Genomic DNA, 24,414 nt, shown 5'->3' with positions numbered 1-24,414 from the left:
ATTCTGGGGAGTCCCCTTGGCACTGTGTATAATACAGACTGCGGTTGCGACGCTTTAAAACGGACCTCTTTAAGTCCTCTTTGAGGCCCGGCTACGGCTGGAACTCGCGGAAGCTGGTTACCGCCGATATTAATGACTTCGGAGCGGTTAACCTGGAATTCTTTGACGGGGGACACGCCAAATTCGGGGCGAAATGTAATGCGCGGGGAACGTCGAGGTCCGGGATGAAATTTCGGGCTCCAGGATGAAACTTTCCCTCTGCAGGATGAACCTAACCGGGGCGGTGGCATTTTTGAACGGCATGATAAAGTTTCTAGACAGCGTAATGAAATTTCTAGGCGTCACCAAGTCCCGTCCTTTTTGGGGCACCGAAGTGTCACGCTGGAAAAGCTGCTTGATAATCCTCCGCGGGAACGAAGTCGAGAACTAGAACGTTCGTGCACATTTTCTACCGTGTATGGAATTAATTTACCATAAACCTGGTTTATAGTGTCGCATCGAAAGGTAGGTTCAGTATATCGATACCGAAAGGACACGAATAAGCAAATTCCTGGAGCCGTGTTGCGCAATAGCAACGAAAAGTTTTCACACGCTGCGGAAAGCGTATTTGCGCGAAGCGAGAGGATCGGGCGTGTTTTTTAAAAAAATTACAACGCGCGGAAACGTGGAAGGAAGAAACATTGAAATTCGCGAGAGGAAAAATCAGAGATAAATGGGAGCTGCTTTATTCCCCGCTGCTTGGCATGAAGCAGCGCGGCATAATATTGTAGTAAACGCAGACTACTCAACGGTCTGGTTTATGCTCGTCCTTTTTCACTGCTCTTGCCTCTTCATTTCCTTTCACCGCCTCAGTTCCTTATTTGAGCATCGTATTGTCTTGTAAACCGAGCAAGAAATATTAACGCTCCGTTGACACCAGGCTGTCCTATCTTTTTATGATTTACCGTTTGCTAAGTGAATATCAATCAGCGACTTGATACAGACAGGCGACCAAGGAAATGAGATCGCGACTCGAAATGAATCAATTGAATGTTCCATTGGGAACATTCTGCAATTAAATCGCAGAGCAAGGAAACACGAGAGTTTGATGCTCGTTTTCGACGATGTTCCTGCTACACCATCGAGCTTTATTCCCATGCATCGTTCGGGCAGAATATACGGGAAAGAACATTGCCTCGCTGATATCAGTGGCTCCGAATAATTCTCGCCGCGTCTTTTATCCAGCCGAGTGTGATTTTCGCCTCATTTAGCCCGGGGAAATAAAATATGAACGCTGCAAAGGTGATGAGATGGATCTACACTGTCGACCAAAAGTTTGGCATTTCTGCGAGACTACCGCAGATTTCCCTATGCAAATTTCTAACAACAAACTCGTGCGTTGTCGGTACGTTGTTGTAGTATCCGATGAATATAGTAGGGGAAAGGTGGGATAGTTGATCACAATTTTGATTTTTTATTGAAATAATAATAATTTGCTTTGTTTGTAATTAATTATGTAAGTTGTGATTCTCAGAGGATTCTCAATATACTTGTACAAATTTGAGAGCTGAAAACTAATTTTGATGACTGAATTTCAACATTTTCTGGCAGTGACGTTATGCACAAGTATCCCCCACTGAAGGGGAGACTTGATCAGTGAACTTTAAGAGTAAATAACACATTAACTTTTTAAAACATATTTATTACCCTCATCAATAACATGAAATAAAGGGAATATCATAAAAAGAAAGTAAACTGTAACTAACTTTAAAGAATTACTGAGAAAATAAAACCGAAGAATTAAACTCGAATAAAACAACATAAATGCATTCTTAAAAGACATTTCACTTACGTATCATCTGATTAAGATGATGATGATTAAGAAAAGATTTTCCTTCTCACTTTCTTTGCCGAATTTTTCTGTTTCATTAGCCGTTCTATGGTTCTTTTTGGGGCATTTTCAGCTGTTCAAGTATCCCACCTCACACACTGATCAAGTATCCCTCAATGCACTGGATTTGAAAAAGATGAAAAATTAAATTTACCTTAAATATTTAGATCAATCAATAAATAGCATTAATACACCAGAAATTGCTGTTCTTACTTAATATATTTCAAATCGTCGAAAATGCAACATTTACTCGAAAAGGAGGAAGAACAAGCAGACCGAAATATTGACTTTTTGGCTGCAAATAAGATCGAAGCTTCTAACAACATTATTCTATGCTCCCAAAAGAAAACTTCAACGTGAAGGGTTGCGATAATGCAAACATTACCACGATAACGCGACAGCAGGCACGAATTGCCAATATATTAATTAAAAAAACTGACGCGATCACCGCGCTGATCAACTGCCCCACCTTTCCCCTAATCAGAAGTTCTTACATAATTCAAAAACACTGTACTAGTTGGAATTGCACAGGGCGCACGTGAAATCAATTTTCCAAAACTATAAGTCCCTTTCTGTAGCAAACCATTGAAATATTTCGTAGTGCCTACTTCGATGCATTCGAGTTGCAGCAGAAATTTGCAAGTGATCCGGAACTTTTGGCAGGCAGTGTACATTTGCAGCGCGCTTACGCTAAGCACGGCTTTACAAGTCGGTTATTCGTGGAGGGCAGCCGTGGACGCTGCAAAACGTAGTCTAACGACGAATAACTCTCATCCTTCTACATGCAGCCGAATATATTCTGTATACCTGCAAATATTTCCTTCCTCTGATAACGATTTTCGCACGGGCGTTCAGAGGAGAAGCGTAACAATGAGCGACGTCTTTGCGAATGCAGCATTGCCTCCTCGTTTCGCAGAGCTGTCTTCAAGCACCGTTAAGGTGTTTGCCTTAAAAATTTCTTACCACTGCGATCTGTCATTAGAGCGAGGCGAAGACGATACTGTTGAAAGGAGGACTCTCCGGGAGAGTTTCATTGATGATCAGATAGGTAGAAGGGTAAAAAGTAGAGTTCCGTCGATTCCTTGTAGGGGAGCTTCTCGTGTATGCGAAAAAAAAAAGAATCTGGTTTGACGAGTACAGCGTGCCGCGTGCTAAGTTCCTGGGCGAAATTTTAGATTTTATTTGACACGAGGGAGGATTGGGTTTCGAGTACATCCGAATTTAGCCGATGGAAGTAATTGGGTGAGGCGTTTCGAGGACGTATGGTCCCGATCTTTAGAAATCGAACCGCGAACTTGAATATACTAGAAACGACTCCGCGTACATTGGAATAACTAACATTCGACTCCACAACACTAATATTACCTTCACCCGATAAGATTTCGATTACGCAGGAATGCGAATAGCTTCAGAAATGGCACGCAAGCTCGGCTCTTCGGGATATCCCCGATCGAAACGCCACACCAGAAAGTATCTACGTAGAATCAGGAGACAGCAACGTGTAATACACTAATGTCTCGTTATCAATCCTCGAATAAAGCTCGCAGAGGCAGAGCCGTATCTTCGACACTCCTTTCAGGGTGAAAAGGAGCGTGCCCTTAACAGAGGAAGCAAATCGCGGGGCGCATTCATGGAAATCTGTCCATCAGGCTCTAATGGAATACCACGAGATGTTCTTTAATGCCTTCATAAAATTCAGCTTCATAATTCCCGTTTCACGAGCTCGCTCGGTGTGCACGCGAACGGGCACGTGCGTACACGCACGCGGAAGATTAGAGGCCGACAGCTCTCAAACGCGATAGAGATTTCTCTCTGCCTCTCTCCCCTCTTGCTCCCAGGCAAATATTCAGCTCCGATGGAAGCTCCGTGCCGAAATTCTGCTGATCCCTTCAGGGTCGGTAGTCATTACTAGGTTTGCCAGTAACAACGCCGCTCGCATTAATAAGCCCCGGCGAGCGAAGTTTATTCTGAGCCGCGAATCTGTTGTTTGATTCCCTTGGCACGCGATTATCAGGCACCGTAAGTTCGGGCTAATTAGTTAAAGGAACGCGGCCGGCGTTAATTGCGTCACGAGGCGTTCCGCAACAGACAATCCGCTCGTTTAGGAAAGGCTGTAGGGTAAGTGGTACTAATAGACGTTCCAGCCGCGTCTGGTGAAGCGGCGTATAACAGGGGGATCGAATAGTGTCGAGCGTCTGCCTGAAGCCGCATTACCACGCTTGAAACGCGCGTTTCACCTGCCTAAAGCCGCGTTTCCACGGTTTTCAAAGGGTGGCACTGATACTTTGAAGATTCGTTAGGATTTGAATTAAGATCGCTTACGACTACTTTCCACGACAGTGAATAATAGAAAATGAGAAACACGGCTAAGGGGAAGGAAGATTAATCCATTGAGGGGTCATTCCAGGTTAGGCGGGTTGAAAAAAACAATTTTTTTTTAACGTTTTTTCGAAAGTAGGGAGGCACGAGCGAGGCATGAATTTTTAAACATGTCATCAAGCCCGTTTGCAAAAGCATTTTAAAAGCAATAATTTTATTACTTTTATATTTTTTATATACTGTAGAAATATAATTTAATTAATAGAAAAAAGTTTTATTCCATTGCTATAATTATTTGCGTCGCAATAAATTCCTGAAGATCGCTGAATTTATCGGCGCGCTAACCGGAACGACCCCTTGAAGCCAATATCGTGATCCCTTTTTCCACAATTATGGGACTGCTCTGTGTCCAATTAGAAGCAACACAGAAGTACCAAATTACTTAATATATATTGCCTTCGATCCACAGCAACTCTCGAATCTACAATGTTCCAAGATCTAAGCGAGCACGCCGACCACATTACACGATTGAGAACTCGAGTGCTTGCCTGACCCTGTCCGACAGCCTCCCCCGAAAGGATCCATGAACTTTAAGCAGGCCCCTCGTCTGCGCATTTCCACTGTCACTGCATAATGTGCGTTGCGCAACATTGGACACGTCTGCGCCGATTTGAATATAAAACTCGAGATTCATCATGCATGCAAAACCGGGAAACAAACAGAGTGAAAATGGAGCCCGGGCCACGTCAGGCCATTATCCTGCCATCTTATTGATTCTTATTATGCGACGAGGCGTGCTGGAATAATCGGTCCTTTCGTGTACCGGCCGTCGTCGCCGCGGGAACAGTCGGCGTCTACGCGGATGACAAGTTTTATAGAGGCTGCGGGTCGATCTCGTTCGCGGAACGGGACGTCGTCGCCGAGAGAAGAATACTGTTCGAAAGGGTACTCACTCTGAGGGTCTCCAACTGGGAGCGGACGTATTCGGCTCGGTTGTCTATGTCGGGAATCGCCACAGGAAACGAACCCATGTACTGTAACAAGAGAAATTTTGCTTTAGTACGATCTTCGTAGGTCGTGATATAGATATTACAGATAACATACATGGATCTCCGAGGGTACATAGAATGGTATTGAATTTTGCCATCTGAATTCTAGTCCCTACAGAATGGACGTTGACGATGAGCTTGGATTTGGATTTTCCTGATTCAGTTGGGCTTTTTATTTCATCGTTACATAGAAGGCTCGGTGCGTGTCATTCTATCGTATACTTCCTCAAATCTAATAAGGGGTTCGAGGGGCCGAAATGGAGGACGAAACATGTGGGTAGAATACAGGAAAAGCTCCGAGGAGTTTCGAGGGCATCCCTCTCCTCTGGTCAACACACATCGTCCGATGATTATATGGCCGATAAAAATAGCGACCCTCCTTATAACGACAATAAATAAAAGCGCCCCAGGGGGAGGGTTAAATTCCACGGACGTAATAAATAACGGTGCCTAATGCAATTATGTGCCTCGTGGTCTGTTCCCTGATAATACATGCGCCGTTTTCATTATGGCCTTACGCCGCGCTAGTAAATTAGTAACGGAGATGTTACTCGCGTCCAGTGATTTCGCCAAAGTGCATACGCAGCTTGCTAATTTTTCTTGGTCGCTTGTTAGCGGCGTGACGTCCGTGGTTAGTCGTCAGAGCGAGTGAAACCAGCAATTATGATTAAAAGTATCCTATTCGTCATTAACGATGAAATTGTAGTTAATAGTCGATACCCTCGGCCCTATCGCATAATCTAAGCGCTATAAATCCATCGATACAGTTGAAACAATATTTATTATGAAATTAATATTTCTTTCCCATACAATTAATCTAAAAAAAATAAATTTCATAAAGTTTCAATACCATTGTACCTAACGTCAGTAAAATCTTGTGTACAACAGCTCAATGCAGAATAATATCGTGACTCCAGCCGAACGCAAACAATGTGTAATTATTATGGAAGTCGCGCGGTGGTAAAAATACATCGAAACACGTCGAAGAATCGTGACGGCAGGAAAAAATAAGAACGCGGGATTTAATTGCGACGCGTGCAGCGCATACAATTTGCGTGCTTCAATCACGATTTCCATAGCTGAAAAATCTTTCCTCCGAGCGGCATTTCGATTCAGGATACTCGCGCCACAAAATAATCCCCAGCTTTAATCCCACCGGATGATTCTCATTGTTGTTTCATCGAACTTCTCCGCGAGAGGAGATCCTCTCGGAATCACGGGGATTTCCCAGAAATATTATACCTCGCATCCCCCTCGGCGCGGCAACGATCGACCCCCGAAATTCCGCGTAATATCGAAAGTTCCAAATGCGAACAGAGGCAGTGATAATAATCGTCATCGTAACTTTGTACGAACATAAGTTATACGTATGGAATAACGCAATAAAAACGAGCCTTTTACTATTTCATTCCTGCAACGATCAAGCTTTATTTCATTTTACCAGAAATTACGTTAAGCATCAACTGAACTGTTTACACAGTTACAAGGGAAGATCCCGAATCCGAAAATTCAAAAAATTCTGAAACTTTGTGGATATGTAGGGAATTTCCTTCTGATTCGAAAGCAATTTTTGTTCGCTGCTCAAATTCACTCGAAGGGGATGAAATTAACCCCCGAAAACTCGGCTATTTTCCGATTTTGTGTTATAACTCGCGAACTGTAAGAGATAGAAAAAAAGTTTCAAGACAAAAATTACTTCTTTTAATTAGATTTAGCATTTGGTAAAAAAATTATTTTACAGTTCACGAGTTATAACACAAAATCGGAAAATCACCGGATATTCAGGGGTCAATTACACCCCCTTAGACTGAATTTGGGCAGCAAACAAAAATTGCATTGTAATCAAGAGGAAATTCCCTACATATTCACAAAGTTTCAGAATTTTTTGAATTTCCGGGTTCGAGATATTCCCTTGTTAGAAGTTTAGAAGTAAAATTTAGAAGTTAGCTAAAATGGGTGGGTCTAGATCTGAAGGCTTCTTAAATTGAGATTAAAAGAAGTCTGAGAAAGCTGTGAAGATTTTATAGATTGCCGAGGGGATAAAATGTGTGATCCATATTCGTTGAAGGGGAAATAAAAATACTAAATATACACTTGCTCGTGGTTCTATAACCGCGTGAGCAGCCGCTTGAAATCGCGATTAACTGACGAAACGAGCCGGACACGATACTGAACAATACAAGTTATTGCTCTCGCCTTCCCCCGAGCTATGTACCCGATCTCGTTAAAAAGTAATATGACAGCGACCTTGAAACGTCACTTACGGAGGTGTCCTTCGCTATTCACTTCACCGAGACCGCGTAATCAAAGGTTTCTTTGAATCGATACCATTTTTTATCACATCGAACGGTAAACGGTCCTTCTCGGTTGAGCCATATTTAATCAGAACCCGTTACCGTGACTGGCAATTTCGCAATCGCCTTATTTGCGTGCTGTGGAACTGTAAGGCTATCGTAAGCCAGCGGTGCTCTCATGGCTTTACCATAATTATTTAATTGGATAGACGATACAATCGCTTTACTCGAGGCTACGAGCTTCAACCTGGTGATACTCGAGACGATGCTGATCTTATTAACGAGATTATTCCGAGAAAAGGGGAAAATAGCGACCGCGGAAGGCATAATATTTCAAAAGAAAGCTACGAACACTTATTTCTCCAAGTATGCGGCTGGGATTTTCAAGTCGGATCCTCCTATGAGCCTTCCCTTCGCGTGCTTCGAGTGGAAATTGAGAAATTCCTATCACAGCGTCGATGAATGCATCGATAACCTTGGCGTGACAATTTTACCCACTTATTCTCATTAAATCACTTGTAGCGTGCTGCCGAGAAGAAGCGGCGATTACCAAGGCGGATAACGCGAATGATCTAAAGTTGAATACCTTTCCCGCGCACAGAACGTGGCATTGATTGAAAGGGAGCCAAAGATCGCTTTTGAATCCGTAAACTGAGAGCCCCATTCTCTCCGTCTCGTTGACCGTGGCTGCTTTAACCGTTCCAGGGAAAACTTACAAGCAGCTCGTAATCCTATTTCTTGGGCCTTCGCGGAAATTCTCGTGCGATGGGAACGGGCGAAGATCTAGCGTAGATAGAGCTTGTGATTCCTCGTATTTACATATGGGGCGAAATGCATTTTATACAATTGCACGTGGGAAGATCTTGTCAGTGGCTGGCGATCATTAATCAACGTGCACATCGGATTAAGTGCAATACCCTCGAGAGTTCTCATAAATCGCAGGCAATCTACGTCTGTTATGGAAAATCTGAGAATCCGGGCGCAGGAAAATAAAATACATGGACGAATGACAAGAACAAATGAATATAGCCACGGAGGAGGACGCGCCGACTTGTACGGTATTAGGCCGGCAGCGAGCGAGAGAGAAGTACATACGCGAAGCAGAAAAAGCCGATGTGAATTAGAAAGTGTCAGAAAGCAGAGAGAGAAAAAAAGCTATTATACGTGACTTATGACGCAGGTTCGGGATAAGTATTGCATATTACGCCTCGCGTATGTACTCTCTGTCTACCCCCGGGCGAATGTCTTCATCGTACTCCATTATTCGAGTGTCTATTTATAGCTGTTGAAATCGGTACGATCGACGCAATTTTTATTCGAGCAACGCTCAGGGGTTAAGGAACGTCTCTGAACATTCATCTCAATTTGGGGCTCGATCTAACGATTTCCCAATTTGAAGGATCGAAGAGGCTCGCGACGAAAAGCCATCGTTCGCTCTCCACTACGCTTCGAAAACGACGTCTTTCCTAATTTACGGGACTGGACGGGATTTCCCAATTAAAACGGAAGTGTACCTGTACACCGTTGAATATCTTGAGGGTGGCTTCTGGCATCTTGGTGGCCACGACCTCAGCCTCCTCCTCCTCCTTTCCACCCATGGGTATTTCAATTATCCCCGCTTGTCGGCGCTTTTAGTTGCATGTTTCGTCAATTCCTCGGCGTCTCGTTCTCCAACGATCGGCCTGATGTCGGGGGCACGTTAGGCGGAAGTGATCATCCCCCCTCGGATCTCTCATCGTTGCGATCGGACGCGGACATTTAACCAGCTAAATCCATCCAAGATTCCAGTAGCATTTTTAACGGATACACCAAAAAGGAGGCTCGTCCCTTTCATCGCAGGCTCAGCTTCGGATCCTTCGTATTTTACTCAGCATCGTACAGTTCACTTTCGTGGTTCGCAGAACTTACATATCCATAGCCCGCGATGAATGGCCGTTACGAAAAAGTCCGTTGATCAGCATCTCGTGGTAATTCGACCGCTAATCATCGCGCGGCAAATCTGATATCACTGGCAAGCTAGGAAGCCGCGGATCGATTTGACGAAGAGTAATTTGCGAGAAGGCTGGCCTCGTCTCGCCTTTCTCGCGGCGGTTCGATAAAATCGCGCGAAGGGAGAGGACTCGCTTTCACCGGTCACTTGCCCGCAAACAGTTTCGCTCGATTCTCGCGAAATAAGAAGGGAGTCCCGCGGCCGAGCGACACAGGACTGTGCGCAGCAACAGTGATCACTAATCACTGTCACTTTCGTCTAAACATGCTCGGGCGAGCGGCCTGCTGGACGCCACTTTTGCGGAGCGGGGACCCTGCGCGATCACTTACGGTGTCATTAATCCTGCTGACCACGAAAACTAGTTTCGAGGAACGCGCTCGGGCGTTTCGCAAGTGGACTTGAACGTAACGCTGCAACTTTAAGGGCGGCACTGCTGCAGCTGCGAGCCGGCGACCCTGCGACGTTCGGAAATATCGAACCTGCTCCTTCGATTGATCGCTGTTAGCACAGAGACGCGAGGTATTCTTAAATTAAAGCGTCGCGACGGCAAAGGGAGGCTTAAAAGGGGAGGACACCATGTGGTAGACACCGATTTTTATGAGCTTTGGCGCGATGGATCTATGTCGAAAATAAGTAAATAGTAGTCCGAGCGTTTCAGCCAATAGGCCTTGATAATAGAGATATTTATATGTAAATTATTCAAAATTTCATAGTGGCCGTGGAGTTTTAGTGGGTAAAAATCCCACACTACCCTGGCGCCCGCGGGAGATTCCCTTCTGGAGACGCCGGGGTGCCTTTTGAAGATGTCTCCACGTTAAAAAAAAAACTTTATAAATTTTTCTATATAAATTATTATTTTCTTTATAATTTTTTTTTTAACTTGGGGAAATCTTCTAAAGGCACCCCGACGCCTCCAGAAGGGAATCTCCCGCGGGCGCCAGGTTGTGTGGGGTTTTTACCCACTAAAACTCCACGGCCACTATGAAATTTTGAATAATTTCCATGTAAATATCTCTATTATTAAGGCCTATTCGCTGAAACGCTCGGACACCTATTTACTTATTTCCGACGTAGATCCAAAATCGGTGTCTACCACATAGTGTCCTCCCTTTGTTAGTTGAAACTGAAAGATTGTTCTTCACAGTTCTCCGCGAAGAACAGTTCCAATATCTCACCCCTCGAAACGATCGAAATTCGATGCCCTAATTAAACGAATAGTATCAAATGTCGGCATTAGCGGCGCAACGGTGGTAAGCAAATATCGAGGAGGAAGTGAAAGCCTTGGTCGAAGCGATACACTTGTGCCAACGGCGAAGGGGCAACGGGGCAATGAATCACGTTCAAAAATGGCCCGACATGCTCCAGATTATTTCAGCGACGGGTGTTGTAATCGTGCCAAAGTACGCGTGTTTTCCGTCGTGACGGGCGCGTTCGTTGCGTTATTGCAGGTGAAACTGCATCCCCGTGGACCGCGGGGCCAGCGGCATGCCTCGGTTACCGAACTCGGTCACGTTGCAACCGTTGACATTTTCGTGGCGTACCCTGGCCTGTAAGTAGTCGTGACGAAGAATCTCGACGCAGGATGGCGCCGGGTCGTTGTGTAAAACGTGAACAGCGTTTAAGCTGGCCTCGATGCATCGTTGCGCAACGAGGGACTCGCGGGGATCATCAATGGGGTCGCGGTTCTCGGTCTTCGGGCATCGACGACAAGATCCATGGATCACCGCGATTCTTGGCACGACGTAGCGCGGTTGCTTCGAATTTCTCGCGATCGTATCTTGGTTTGCACGGACGCGAGGATTTTCATTGGTGCGAATCTTGTTGGAGATGGTTTGGGAGTTCATCGAGTGCTCGAAGATAATATGCGATTCTATTTCAATTGATTACTTCGGTGGAGATATAAATTTTGAAGGGTCGAGACCGAAGTGATTGCTGCTGAAATGTTAATGGATTGGGCGGAAAAATGCAGGCCAATGGAGTTGATAAGTTCAACGAACGTTTGTAAATTGAAAGAGAGATTGCAGGTGAAATACTTCCCCCGTTGGGGAAGGATCGGGATTTCTGGAATTGATTCGCGTGTACGCGGTAAGTTGCAATTAATACTTGGCAGAATCGCCCGTTATTGCTTGGTGTGATTGTAACGGTCAGCGGGACGATGATTTTTAATGCGATAGTGGAATCGCATCACACGCAAATATTCGCCGGGACCCGTTTTAATTAATCGACACTCGTTTAATCACGGACACTTGCCCGGTTTAATTAATTACCATTCATCTAATTATGTATGTGCGCTGCGCGCGTTTCATTGGATTATGGCGGGCGCTTTAATTACGGCCGGCGTTCGATTCCAATTGCGACCTCGTCGTAGTATTAATAATAGCCGAGCGATCCTATTTTAAGTTTCTCACGGGGATGCAGTTCCGATTGTTTCGCGAAAATCACTGGCTCCATTTAATGTAAATCGCGCTGCTGACTCTGTTAAGCAGAACCCACCGGAGGATTTAAACGTTCCTAAACGTTTAACGGCTCTTTGACGCGCCAGGTTGATAATTTCGGCTAAAAATCCAGTGAAATTTCGGGGCGCTCGGTTACTTTGCAACCTGACACCGAAGGAAGTTTCGCTTTCGAAGCGACGAGAGCGTGCGCGCAAGGAAGAAGGCGCGTCGCGTGTCAGCGATGCATTTGCATCCCAGTAAACACTTTGCTAGGGAATTATGACGCTGGAAGTCTGACATTTTAGAATCTCTATTGGCGAGACGACGAAAGCGAGCGTGTCTGATTACCTCTCAGACATTCTTTGGGCTCGTCCCAATTACATCAATTTCTATCTGAATCCTAAATGCATCTAAATCCTACGAAGCCTCAGCTGAAAGATTTGGTAACGCGCATCTCCCAGTTAATAATAATAATTTTTCTATCGTCAAGCTGCTCCTGCACCAGCCAATTAAGATGGGCCAATTACTTCTTTACGCGTCCACCATGGAGACTTAATTATCCGCCGGTGGAGAGATGCCGTGGAGCGCGCGTGGACTCCGGGGCAAAACAATCCGTGGCGTCTTCGCAGCGCGCGCACCGCATAATAATACATTTCATCACTTATCCGAACGACGGAATCCCCCGTCGATCAAGTTACACGCACTCAATTCCACCACCATTAATCAAGATCATCCAATCCTTTCATTAGAGCGCGCGCCAACGTCGTTTGATTGTCTACTCGTCGAGGAGCACGCGGGCGCGGGCATGCATTGTCGAGGGAAGCAGCTCCGTCCGTCAGTCTCGCAATGGCATTTGCATAATGATGCCTTTCGCCGGGGCAAAGTGAAAAAGGATCTCTTGGCGCTCTTTCATTAAATCCGCTTAATGGCGTACCGATGATCCGCGCGTTTGTTTAACCCCGCGGTGAATATTTCGGCGAGAAAGCGGCGGTCGCGTCGACGGCCGCGCGCCTTTCGCTCCGGAATTAAATCGACGCGCAAGAGGGCGCGGTTCCTCCAGTTACCCGCACAACGCGACGACGGTTGGTACGCTGACGGAGGAAATCGAGTTACATACTCTCGTGCTCCGAACCTGGCCATTCAAGCGGGGGGCACGGATGCTAGTCGAATGTCCTTCCAACGATTGATCAGCACCAACAACATCGGCGCGGGATTCGATTAGCGTCGAGGAGAATTTCGTTACCGTTCGACCGGTCACTGGAACTCTCGATGCTCGTGGGACACGCGCCCGTTCGAAACGAGACGGATCGTAGGACTCGCGTGTTCCTCACTGATCGATCGGCATGAAGGAGAAGAGATGGGTGGCCATCAGCGCGGGAAACGGTGGTACCGACCCACGAATCCTGGATCGATCGACGTCGATCAACGACCTTCGAGCGTTCACCCAGGCCGCGCGCATCGCGGAGAAACGCGCGCGTCACCAGTCGCGGCGGTGCGTCTGCATCGCGTTATCGCGGAGCGGGCACGCGTGCATGCACTCCCGCGTGCACTAAGTGCCGCAACGTGCGTAATAAGACGCTGGCACAGCCAGACCCAACCGGTGCTCCTGCACAGGGCCGCCGCGACGGAGTACTATGGGGACAGTGGACGGGTCCACGGCGTATCCCGGCCACTTCACGAACGCACGCCACACACGCAGGCCCACACATGCACGCGTACACATACACGCGCACGGGAGCAGCAAGGTCGTCCCCGTTGGGGCTCCCATGACTCCCACCACCGGCTGCTTCAATCATCCTACTTTCCTGGCCGCTGGGCCCTTTTACTCCTACCCTGCTCGACGGTCTGGGCTCGAGTAGCCACGAAACGCGAAAACTTCTCAATGGGGACCGATGCTTTCCTATATCTTTCATTTGTTTTTATTCAAGGTTATCAATGGGTATATAGATTGCCCCGATCTTCTTGGATTGGTTTTCTGTAATGCCCCAATGAGGCATGTGCGTACTAGGCCGTTCTTCTTTTCGAGTCTTCCAAAATATCACTACAATGCAGTAGAACCGATTAATAGAGCGGTGATCGTAGCCAACGAAATCTTTAGCGGCGTTGACCCGTTTTTGGGGACACTAAATTCGTTAAGGACCTCGTTACATATGCACACAGAGTAACAAAACTGGGTATCAACAGCAGCTGTGTTGCTTGTGATGCCTAGGTGTTCCTCAAATGCTTACTGACTAATCCTATTCACACTCAATACTGTATAAATATTAGTGCTCGGACTCTGTAATTTCACTGTATAGAAATTTGTAAACTATGGGTTTTCCCGTATATTAATAATAATAATAATAATTTCTTTCGTCTTGGAGCGACGATATCCGGGTACGTAAACGAGGCTTTGAGGGGTGGTTCGATTATTAAGGGCGGTTCGTGGGACTGACGAGGAGATTTTACGTAGACGGTGGATATTCGGTGTTGTTGAACGAAGATAGGTGTACGGTTCGTGGCTGTGGTATTGCGGAAATTCCAGCATTTGTATTAATTTTGTACGGAACTCTAAACGAAGTCGTAGTTCCTTGGCAGATTGTGTATTACAGTTTAATGGGAGTTTGATAACTGTGCTGTATGACGCGTTCGAGATAGTTACGTAGGTTTATTACACCAGAAGGCCCGGCTCTTTTATTGTTAATAAACGTGCCGAAAGGTATCTTCTTGCTTGTAAGTGAAAAGTTGTGATACTCTATTTATTCGATTACGGCGCACCGTGGCATTCTATGAAAGTTCCGTCGTTACAAAAAGCATGGATGTAACGTCGCTGAAGCGGTGAACCGGGTTATAAATTCGAAGCTTAATTAGAGTTTCCAAACATTTTTACTGCGCGATATAAACGCTGGATTCCGTGTTGGCCTCGTGTAAAGTACGGTAAGAGCTTTAATCTAGAACGAGGTGTATCCTTTTGCAGTAATAGAAATCCATGAGATACCGCCATGTCAACTGTATCGCTTATTGACTGGAACAAGAGAAACATCGTATTACTTCCCCGTTGGAAACGGAATTTATTCAAATCTGCTTATTAAAGTTCAGCGAATTCGGTGCTTTAAAGGCTCTTGTACTCACCTCGTGAACCGGCAACCTTAAATGCGAATTTTTAAGACACCCCGTATGTGGAGGCTTGATCGATCTCTAATGTGTGCGCGCATAAGTCATAAGAAAGGGTATAAGAAACCGCAAAGTGCGGTAAGATGGATGTACTTGTGTTAGCTACGGTCGCAACAAAGTGTAACAATGAATTAGCACGAAGAAAAAGAGATACTTCATTCTTCCTGTCGTAAATCAAGTGATATTCATTTCCGAAGTCTCCGTAATTCAATCTGTCTGTCGACAAAAATATTTTTACGCCCTGTACAGTTGCGCAGATATCTTTTATGCTTATATTTATTATTATTATTATTATTATTATTATTATTATTATTATTATTATATATTATTATTATTATTATATATTATTATTATTATTATTATTATTATTATTATTATTATTATTGAAAATTAAACGGGCATTGCCCAATACAAAGCACAGTTACAACGACGTGATAGGATTTTCCTGACACTAGTGTCTGAAGAACTTCCAACTGAAAGAGGAACTACTACCGGAAAAGAAGTCGACATAGTCTACATAGGAGCTAGCACCGAACATTAAGCGATTCATTGAATCAAGTGACCCATATTTAGATTTGAATTTGCGGTACACGAAAGGTATCCTTTTTCTGACACATCTGGTAGGAGCATATAGATCAACGAGTTCCAGCAGTGCGGAACAATTAATTTCACTCTTTATGATCTTAAAATACGAGAGAACCTCGTGACATGACTTAGAAAAGTTAAGATTTAGCACGTTTGAGTTGCACCAATCTAGAAATCTATCCAGATATTTCTTAATATCTCGCTTTTAAAGCGACGCAGCTTATTATCACAGCCATCGTGGCGGAAACGCCTCTAACTGGTGGAATCGACGAGGTGGAAAATTGTGTCAAACTGCCGCGATTACTTGTAGAAAAATATCCAAGCCTTTATGCAACGGCTGCTTCGTTCTGCCGAGAAACTATCGACAGAAACGTTGGAGTTTCGGGGTAATGTGCCGGCTAGGATAAAAAAAAAGAAGGACGGAGTGGAAATTGAAAGTTGCCTTCGCTAAAACAATAGGGGAAAGCAACGGTGGGCAGAAAACGAACGTTTGCGTAAATGGAAATAGTTGAATGGTTCCAGACCGGCCTTTATTCTCAATGATGCTCATCGAGGAGTGTTAAATTACGCGGACATTGTACAAGGAACAATGTGCTTTCCGTATGTCGAGAATTACTGCGAATAATAGCGAGTGCTTCTCGACGATGCATAAACGCAACAATGGTCACAGGGAGGATAAAAATTTGTAGGGAAATGCTTTGCTAGATAACCGACAGAGCGTAAGATTATCTTGACAGTGCAATTCCCATCCATCTAAAAATTCAGATAGGTATTACAGTGAAAAATAAATTTCGCTAAAAAATCGATAAAGCAATTTTGGCGGAGGTTTTGAAACTTAATAAAACTCTGCAGGCGATAGCACTAATTGAGCAATATAAGGTCGAGTGGGAAGTCGACTTGGTTCTAACGACAAATGCGGTACAAGACGCGGGAATGCGAGAAAGATGTACCTGAAGCCTAACTCCTGCTTGAAAGTCCGTTCAGCCGCGTGTACTCGAAATAATTACAAGTTTACAGGACAGGTCGATCTATTTTGACGGGAGTACATGCATTTTTCATCCACGACACTCGGCAAAACACACTCGCGCGGCAGTTATTAGTCAACAGACGTCGCTCTAATGATAGACATCCATTAGTCGGTGAAAAAGCGGGCTGCCCACATCGCCCACGGGGCTAAAGCTTTGAAAATCCGATTTGCATATATGCAAATACAGAAGTCCTGCGCGCGGCTAAGTACCGAAGCGAATCGCGAGTCGCATGAGCCAGGCCACTGTACTACCAAGCGCGTAAAAATAGTTTATTGGAGGCATCCTCGAGTCGCCACGGTAGCCAGCAAAGAAATTGATTGGTCTCCGGCTCGGGCACGTACCGCGGAATGCAGCTCGCGGAGCTACGATGAGGAATGTGGAAAGGAACGTCGGCAATACGGATCATTTTTAACTGTGCTTTATCTACGATTACGGCGGAGATTAAAGATCGAGCGTGATCGATAGGGAATTGATGTTGAAAGGCTCGAAGCCGAGCAACTCGTATTCATATTTATTAAGCGGACGATTCTAACTTCGTTACAGGAATCCATCGATGGAAAATCGAGATTGTCGATCGATCGAGATCGATTTCTCGATTGCAAAGTGCTGAGCCTGGGGCAGGTGAAGATGAAGTCTATCGAGCACTGTTAGTTATTATAATCGAACCTTCCTCTATCTTAGTTTCTTTTTTTTATACTTGACGTTAGGGGTGCAAGTGTGTTTTATCTCTAAGCAACAGAAGAGAAGAATTCATGGTAGATATTTTCGATCGATGGCAGTGATGGTATTGGGGAACTCTGTAGCTTGGAATGTTTAATAAACGTCCAAGAAGTGCACAGTTAATTTGCTTCGTCCTGACCTGATTAATGCAAATCGTTTTCGTTCGATGTTACTGGCACGGAATTCTCTGTATATCAGCCGGGCACATAAACAAATACGAGGTGTTTCTTTAATAGCGCGTATACCACTGAAGGAGAATGTACCTTTTACTGCCGGACAGCCTGAACTCGCCGCTCGTAAAACATTTCTCTGCTATTAATGTGCAAGCACGACCACAGTGACCCACAAAGCACACTCGAATTCAACCAAGATGATCGACTGCCACCAAATTGCAGGATTATGCAATTTATGAAAGCAACGTATTAAATTCCTCGCGAGTACCGTGGAAACTGATTGGCAATAAAAAATAATTACGCAGCTCGTCGTGAAAAGTGCTAATCAATTTTCATGCGATCTAACTCTTTTCTATTAAAAGCTTTCACAGACACGTGGTAAAGTATTAAGCAGCCTCCTTTGCATTCTAGGAATTCACGCCCCGACGTGGAAGAATTCCGAGTAAAAGTTTCGCGACGAAAGGGAAACTGAAAATGCCTTTAAAAGAATGGATCGTACGCTCCTTCGGCACCTGGGAGAAATCGAATCCTCCGCGATAACCGTGGCATGCGCGTCGAACATCTATTCTCATTTAGCACTTATATACACAGAGAAATCAATTACGTTCCCCGCTGAGGCGATGCTGCGAGATTTACCGTACGCTCAGGCGTTCTTTCAAGTCCGGACGGAGCCGCGGCGTAAGAATTTTTATGTCCCGAAAAAAAAAAGGGGGGAAGAGAGAATCGATCGTGGCCAGCACGCACACGGCCGAAGGTCGAATGAAATATGCCCGATTTTGTAAAAATTCCCGTGCGAATTCGCGATTCGCGCAGCGCGCAATTTATGGGCCGGGCATGAATTGAAGTTGACAAATAAATTACCCCGGGCGAAAGTGATATAACTTAAGAAAGGATGAAAGGGTGAATCGAACGGGTCACGGTTAAATTGCAAGTGGACCCACGAGTCTATACTTTTTGGAAGCTTCAGAAACGAGGCGAAGAAAGCGTGACCGCATAGGGTAGATGTCCCATTTACTGTCAGTGTCCCTATTACTGCCACTTTATTTATTTCATTTTAAAAAAAACGTAACATATAAAGAATAGACGTATAAAGAGTGTACTATAATAATAAGAAAAACAGTCCCAATTTTGTGATAAATTCTTTCTTACACTATTGTTTATACGTTACGTGTTTATTAAGCAAAATAAATGAAGTGGCAGTAATAGGGACGCTGGCAGTAATTGGGACATTTACCCTAGATCGATTTTGAATCGAGCGCGAAGGCGACGATCTATGGTCTTAATTTAATAAATAGTCCGACTGTCTCGCACCCCATATTCTCCGGCTTAAATGATAGGTATGAAACGCAGACGTTCCCCTTCCGACCGGGAAGTCGCCCGGCCGCGAAATATTACCCGAATCGTTCGATCAAAGTATCCCGTAATTTTTCAATCCCGCGGCCCGATCCGAATTATAGATTATCCGATAAGACGCCGTTGAAAAATGAGAAGGCACAAGGGGAAACGGCTCGTGCAGGCCGGACGAGGAGTTGGCAATTACGCGGATCCTCGAATTTATTCCCTTTTCGTTTTCGAACGCCGGGAAACGAGAAGGATTTGAAAGAAAGAAAACCTTTGGTGCACCGACCCATTGAATTTGCAGACGTGCCCCGCACGCACACGTACACGCGACCGTCGAACTTAAGCGTAAATGCGCGCGATCGTGTGCTGGCCGTGCGCGCGTGCATACCCCGATCGTTTCGCTCGGACCCATTCGGAGGAAGAGGAAAAGAAAGGAACGGAACGGCGGAGGAGAGGAAAGAGGCGGGTGGGAAGGGAATCGTACATGAAAATTACATACTCGCTGGGACCTGCACTTAAAAGGCCTCGAACGTATAACCGTAGGCAGCTAAAAGCTTCGCATACGTCAATGCCAGGTTCGTGATATTTCGTAACCCGTATGGTTAAGCAGGGAGACCGACCGTTTCTTTTAATTGCAAATGACCGACGAAAATCGTTCCCCGATGCTGCCCGCTACTGCGGAACGTCAGCCCGAACAGTCGCCCCGATACGCTGTGCCTTGTTACGCTTTGGATCGTTGCACGAGGATCTTTAGAATCCTCCACACCATTGATTTCGTTCCAATTTTCTGATGCTTAACGTAGCTGTGTAAAATTTCACGTGTAAATCGATTAAGGGGTTACCCACCGTCGGGAGGTAGAAAAAGAATCGATCCTTTGGGAATTTATTTCAGAACGTACATGCATATATTTATGCAATGGTTTTTGTATTCAGACGAGGGACACTTTAACAGGTTATTATATATTATGCTTCGGTATAAAAATTTTTACTTATTGCAAAATTACAGCTGATTTCCCGGAAGCTGATTTTACACCGGCGACCACGATTTCTCCAAAATCGCTTCAGCAATTTTTCTGAAATTTTGTAGGTTTCTTCTAGACATTCGAATCTAGTCTTTAATCGAAGCATTTGTTTTTCCAATGCATAGTTTTTATTTTATGGATGAAAAATGAGTATTTCTAGCTAAAAATAAGTGTCTAGAAGAAACCTAAAAAATTTCAGAAAGATTGGTGAAGCGGTTTTTTAGAATTCGTGGTCACCGGTGTAAAAACGACTTCCGGTAAATCAGTTGTAATTTTCCAATAACTCAATATTTTTTATACCAAAACATAATATAATAACCTGTTAAAGTGTCCCTCATCTGAATACAAAAACCATTGCATAAATATATGCATGTACATTCTGAAATAAATTGCCAAATAAATGATTCTTATTCTACCTCCTGAAGGTAGCTAACCCCTTAAAGTCTCGTCTTGAAAGGTATGATTTTTGGCTTCGCATAGTGTAATTAAGAAAGCTGTCATTTTCTAATTTAAGAGTTAGTATGAGGGTGTTGAATATTTTTTTTTACAACAGGGTGTCAATTTGCTTTCATTTCATCGAGGTTAACAGAAAAGCCATCGTACCTTAGCTGTGACGTATCTCTTCGAGAACGGTTCTGCCATAATAGGTAGACATCACTTCCCATCTGGTCGCCACTGTTTCCGGTATGTTTCACAAAAACCCTGGCCACGTAGATCGCAAAGAGAACGCACGTTCGACAGCCTTTTCTCTACGCGTTGCACAGCACCATATCACCTGGTCGATGTTCGAACTTTTTGCACTTTTTCTCTAGCCGCGTGTAAAATGATCACTCTTTCACTGTACATCTTTAATCTATGCAAGAGTGCGAAGTCGAACGTCTGCTTCGCGTTTACACTTTCTTCCGATCGAGACCGTTCAAACGAAACTCCTGATTTCTTTTAACAAAATTTCTTTTTTTAACAAGATTTCTGCGTAAAAGAACGACTTTCCGAGAATTTCGAGTAATACGTCCATCGAACGCTAATTCATTGAAATAGCCGCTGCAGAATTTTGCAACAAAATCTGTGGGACCGATTGCCACCACTTCATTCGACTGACCGGTTACACTGTGTCGGGAGGAGATATTTCATTCGAAATTTATCGCCTGGCAGAGGGAGATTTTTCGGTTGATAGATGAAAGGAGAATTTCCAGTGTGATTTCTGTTTCATACCGATTGACGTTCGAGTGTAATATAATTCTGTATTTCTCAAAATGGTATTACATTCAGCGTACTCGAGGAGGAGCAATTGGTTTTCGACGGACCAAGTATTATGGACTTTAAATTTGCATAATTGCGAGGAAATTTCCCAGTGGACACTCTATTTTAATAGCATCGAAGTTAACGAAAATCCGTTTAACCGAATGAAATGATCTATTCGAGTTTAATTATAATGGATATAATTCGATATACGAGTGAAGTGTAAATATAATGACGCAATCTATTGACTGACACTCAATAACGATCTAACCGCACGGCGGACAGCGAAATACCGAGGTATCGACAGGTTAAGCAGTTGATCGTAAACTGGGTTTGACAATAATGAAGTATGCGGAAGCACGCGCGGACAGAGGTTTGTATATTTCCAGTCCTCTGTACCTGGTAACTGAACGAAGCTTCGATTTCGGAAACAACAAATAATACCACACCTCCAAATCTAAGAACCTTTTAGTTTCGATGGTAAATCGATTTTGAAAAAAATTAGAGAAAAAATGATTGTGAATTTGTAAATACAGACGACCTGGACGTTAACAGGGACATCTTAACATACCAATCCTATCGGACAGAACTACTGCGAATGAGATCATCGTTTAAATCCAGATACCAGTCACTGAGCGGCCAAAACTCTTCGCAGCTTCATGAATTTTCACTAAAAAGTGAAGAGTGGAAAACGGACAACGCTTTCGATGCTCAAGGTCGACTGTTCATCGCCGCGTCCATCCGACGCGAGTAGAGTCAGTCGGCTCCAGCTACAGCGTTTCTAGGTCAGCCATCATTAAATCACCGTGACACGTGCGGCTGGAATGTCATCTGATCGAACGCTACTGCAATCATCGGTTGGACCGCGGTCGATCTGAAATTATCCGAATTCGAGTTGGCCCCGACGTGGGCGCGTTCGCGGATCAGTCCAATTTTCGACAGCTTCATTAGCAAGTAGTTTTTAACGAAGACGGGTATCGTCTGGATCGAATGCTCGCTAAGCTCCTGGCAGCAGCGCAGCCGCGCCTATCGATCATACGATCAATTAGCGAATGTCAGCGAGGGTCGTTAAAACCGCGCTTACTGCGGGCCCGTGTTTTACGTTATCCTATAAACTGGCTAACAAGCTAGAGTAAGTGAAATTCAAGCGTGCCCCCGCGTCGTTTATGCAAATTGAAATCCGGAACGGTCTCACGGGAACCGCGAACGCCGGCCAGGTGGCGAGGCGCAAGATTGATCGACAGAAAGACTCGGGAGAAGCTTCTCGCTGACACGCACGCTCAAAATTCTTCCCCTCGTTAACCGGACGAGCGGATCCGAGCTGATTCCAGCGCGCCACGAACCTCGGCGCCGGCACAACGCGACGGCTCGCGTGATTCACCGCGGCAGCATCGTGGTTCCACGGAGAAATCCAACACCCACAAGCTCGATATCACTGGGCACAGCGGGCAGGCGGTTCGTGGGACAAATTCCATCAACTCGACACCGATAGCGGGCGAAGGGGGCACGGTACCACCGAACCGATCACTCACAGAACACTTGGCCGCGTCAGCTCTGAACAGCCCGGGCGAGAAGGAGCAGCGGGTCGCATCGAACTCGCGCAGCAGGCACGAGCCTCTGGCTCGTCGGCCAGGAGTCGGTGAACTGGCTGGTGTCCGGGTTATCAGCAGCGTAGATCCGACAGACGGAAGGTCGCGGTCGTAATCCGCTAAATCACGTGGCAGGAGCGACGGTGGAGGTCCGCGGACGAGCGGAGGACACGGGGACGGCTCGACTTGGACGCGCGACGAACGACTGGGGCCCGGAGGATCGTAAGAGGTCCCATTACTGCGGGGCCTGATGATACGGTGGACGGCAATCGCTAATGGCCAATGGCACGGATAAGAGGAAAGGACGAGGGAGCCGTCGAGAGGTTAGGAAGAGGCTCGCGGAATGGAGAAAGAGAGACTGAGGGAGCGGACGGGGCTAGCGAGCAAGAAACAGCCGGAGGAGCGTGTCCTGGAGAGAGAAAGAGAGAGAGAGAGAGAGAGAATGGGCGAGGAGAGAAGCCGGGGCCTGCTGAGGAGGTGGAGGTGAGTTCGGCAAAGGCCGGTCGGGCACCTGGGCGACACTACCTCCTCACCTCTTCCAGCTACTCCCTTTCTCTCTCGCCCTTTCCCTCTGTCTGCAGCCTCCGCGGACCCTTTCCCTCGCGCGCGCTGCCCGCGATGCCCTAACCGTAGTCCCTTTCGTCTGTGCCTCGCCTCATGCTCGGATCGAGCGCTTCCTGATTTGTGGAGACGCGCCCGGCCTGGGACCGCGCCTTCGACGCGCCGTGAGCGCGCCTCTGCTCCTCGCTCGCCGCGCCGTATAAAATATTAGAAGATTCTGCAGGGAATGTGGCACGGATCGAGCAGCGGCTACCTGTTCCCGGGGAGTGCCGACGTTAGATCAACGGAAAGATACAGGGTGTTCTGGGTTTCGTGGGGAAACCTGTGCCGGAACGTTCTATGAGTACGAATAAGGGGAAAGCGGCGTAGAAACGCGGGTCCGTAAAGACCTGTACGGACGGCTCACTTTCGAGGCTCCAGACTGGTATTTCGGACCTGTTTACTCCGCAGACCGCCGGCTCGAGGAAAATGGAATAAAATTATAGAACGCGAGATGCGTTACAATACCGATATGTCGCTGCTTTCGCTTTACGAGCCAGTGCTTCGGAAATTTGGTACGCTTAGGCGATGTCAACGAAGGTTGAGAAATAATCCGTGCCTCTCCAGTTAAGTATTCGTGGCTGAGTCGCAGGCAAACGGATTCTTACCGCACAGAGCGCGGGAATAATTCACTTGCGGGATTAAGTATTCATCCGTCGATGCATTAGCACTATTTAATAATCGATGCGCAGCGAGCCACGCCGCTAAAGAACCGTGGTGCATTGTACTGCGAACGGAAAGCCAGATGCTGTCAGGCTAAGTAAATTTGACGAAGGCTGCCCTGACACCTGGGTCACGCTACTTTCCCATGTGCTCCAGCTGTCCGCAGATGCTGTTGCGTGCGCGCCGGTGTACTTTGTATGCAACTTCGTGCCTGGCTCGCGGGTTCCATCTATTATGAAATTACGAAGATAAATTCGAGGCTGCAAGGATAATTACACATCGCGAGGCATGCTAACCGTGCTTAAGATGGAAAGCAACTGATCGCGCGTCCTTGCTCTCTCGAG

The 24,414-nt window shown here is 45.7% G+C and overlaps 1 protein-coding gene across 1 annotated transcript in view; it reads right to left on the bottom strand.

Moving 5' to 3' along the window:
* Positions 1 to 9,331, bottom strand: part of LOC143371351 (uncharacterized) — a 176,515-nt gene extending 167,184 nt beyond the window's left edge. The window contains exons 1-2 of the mRNA XM_076816463.1: positions 9,047 to 9,331; positions 5,143 to 5,223 (exon numbers count right to left, since the gene is read on the bottom strand). Of these exons, the coding sequence (XP_076672578.1) occupies positions 5,143 to 5,223; positions 9,047 to 9,130 (165 nt within the window). The 5' untranslated portion in view covers positions 9,131 to 9,331. The remainder of the gene's footprint in view (positions 1 to 5,142; positions 5,224 to 9,046) is intronic.
* Positions 9,332 to 24,414: the final 15,083 nt, after the last annotated feature.

This window comes from Andrena cerasifolii, chromosome 7 (assembly GCF_050908995.1).
Source record: "Andrena cerasifolii isolate SP2316 chromosome 7, iyAndCera1_principal, whole genome shotgun sequence".
Lineage (NCBI taxonomy): Eukaryota > Metazoa > Arthropoda > Insecta > Hymenoptera > Andrenidae > Andrena > Andrena cerasifolii.
This window is presented reverse-complemented; position numbering and strand designations above follow the sequence as displayed.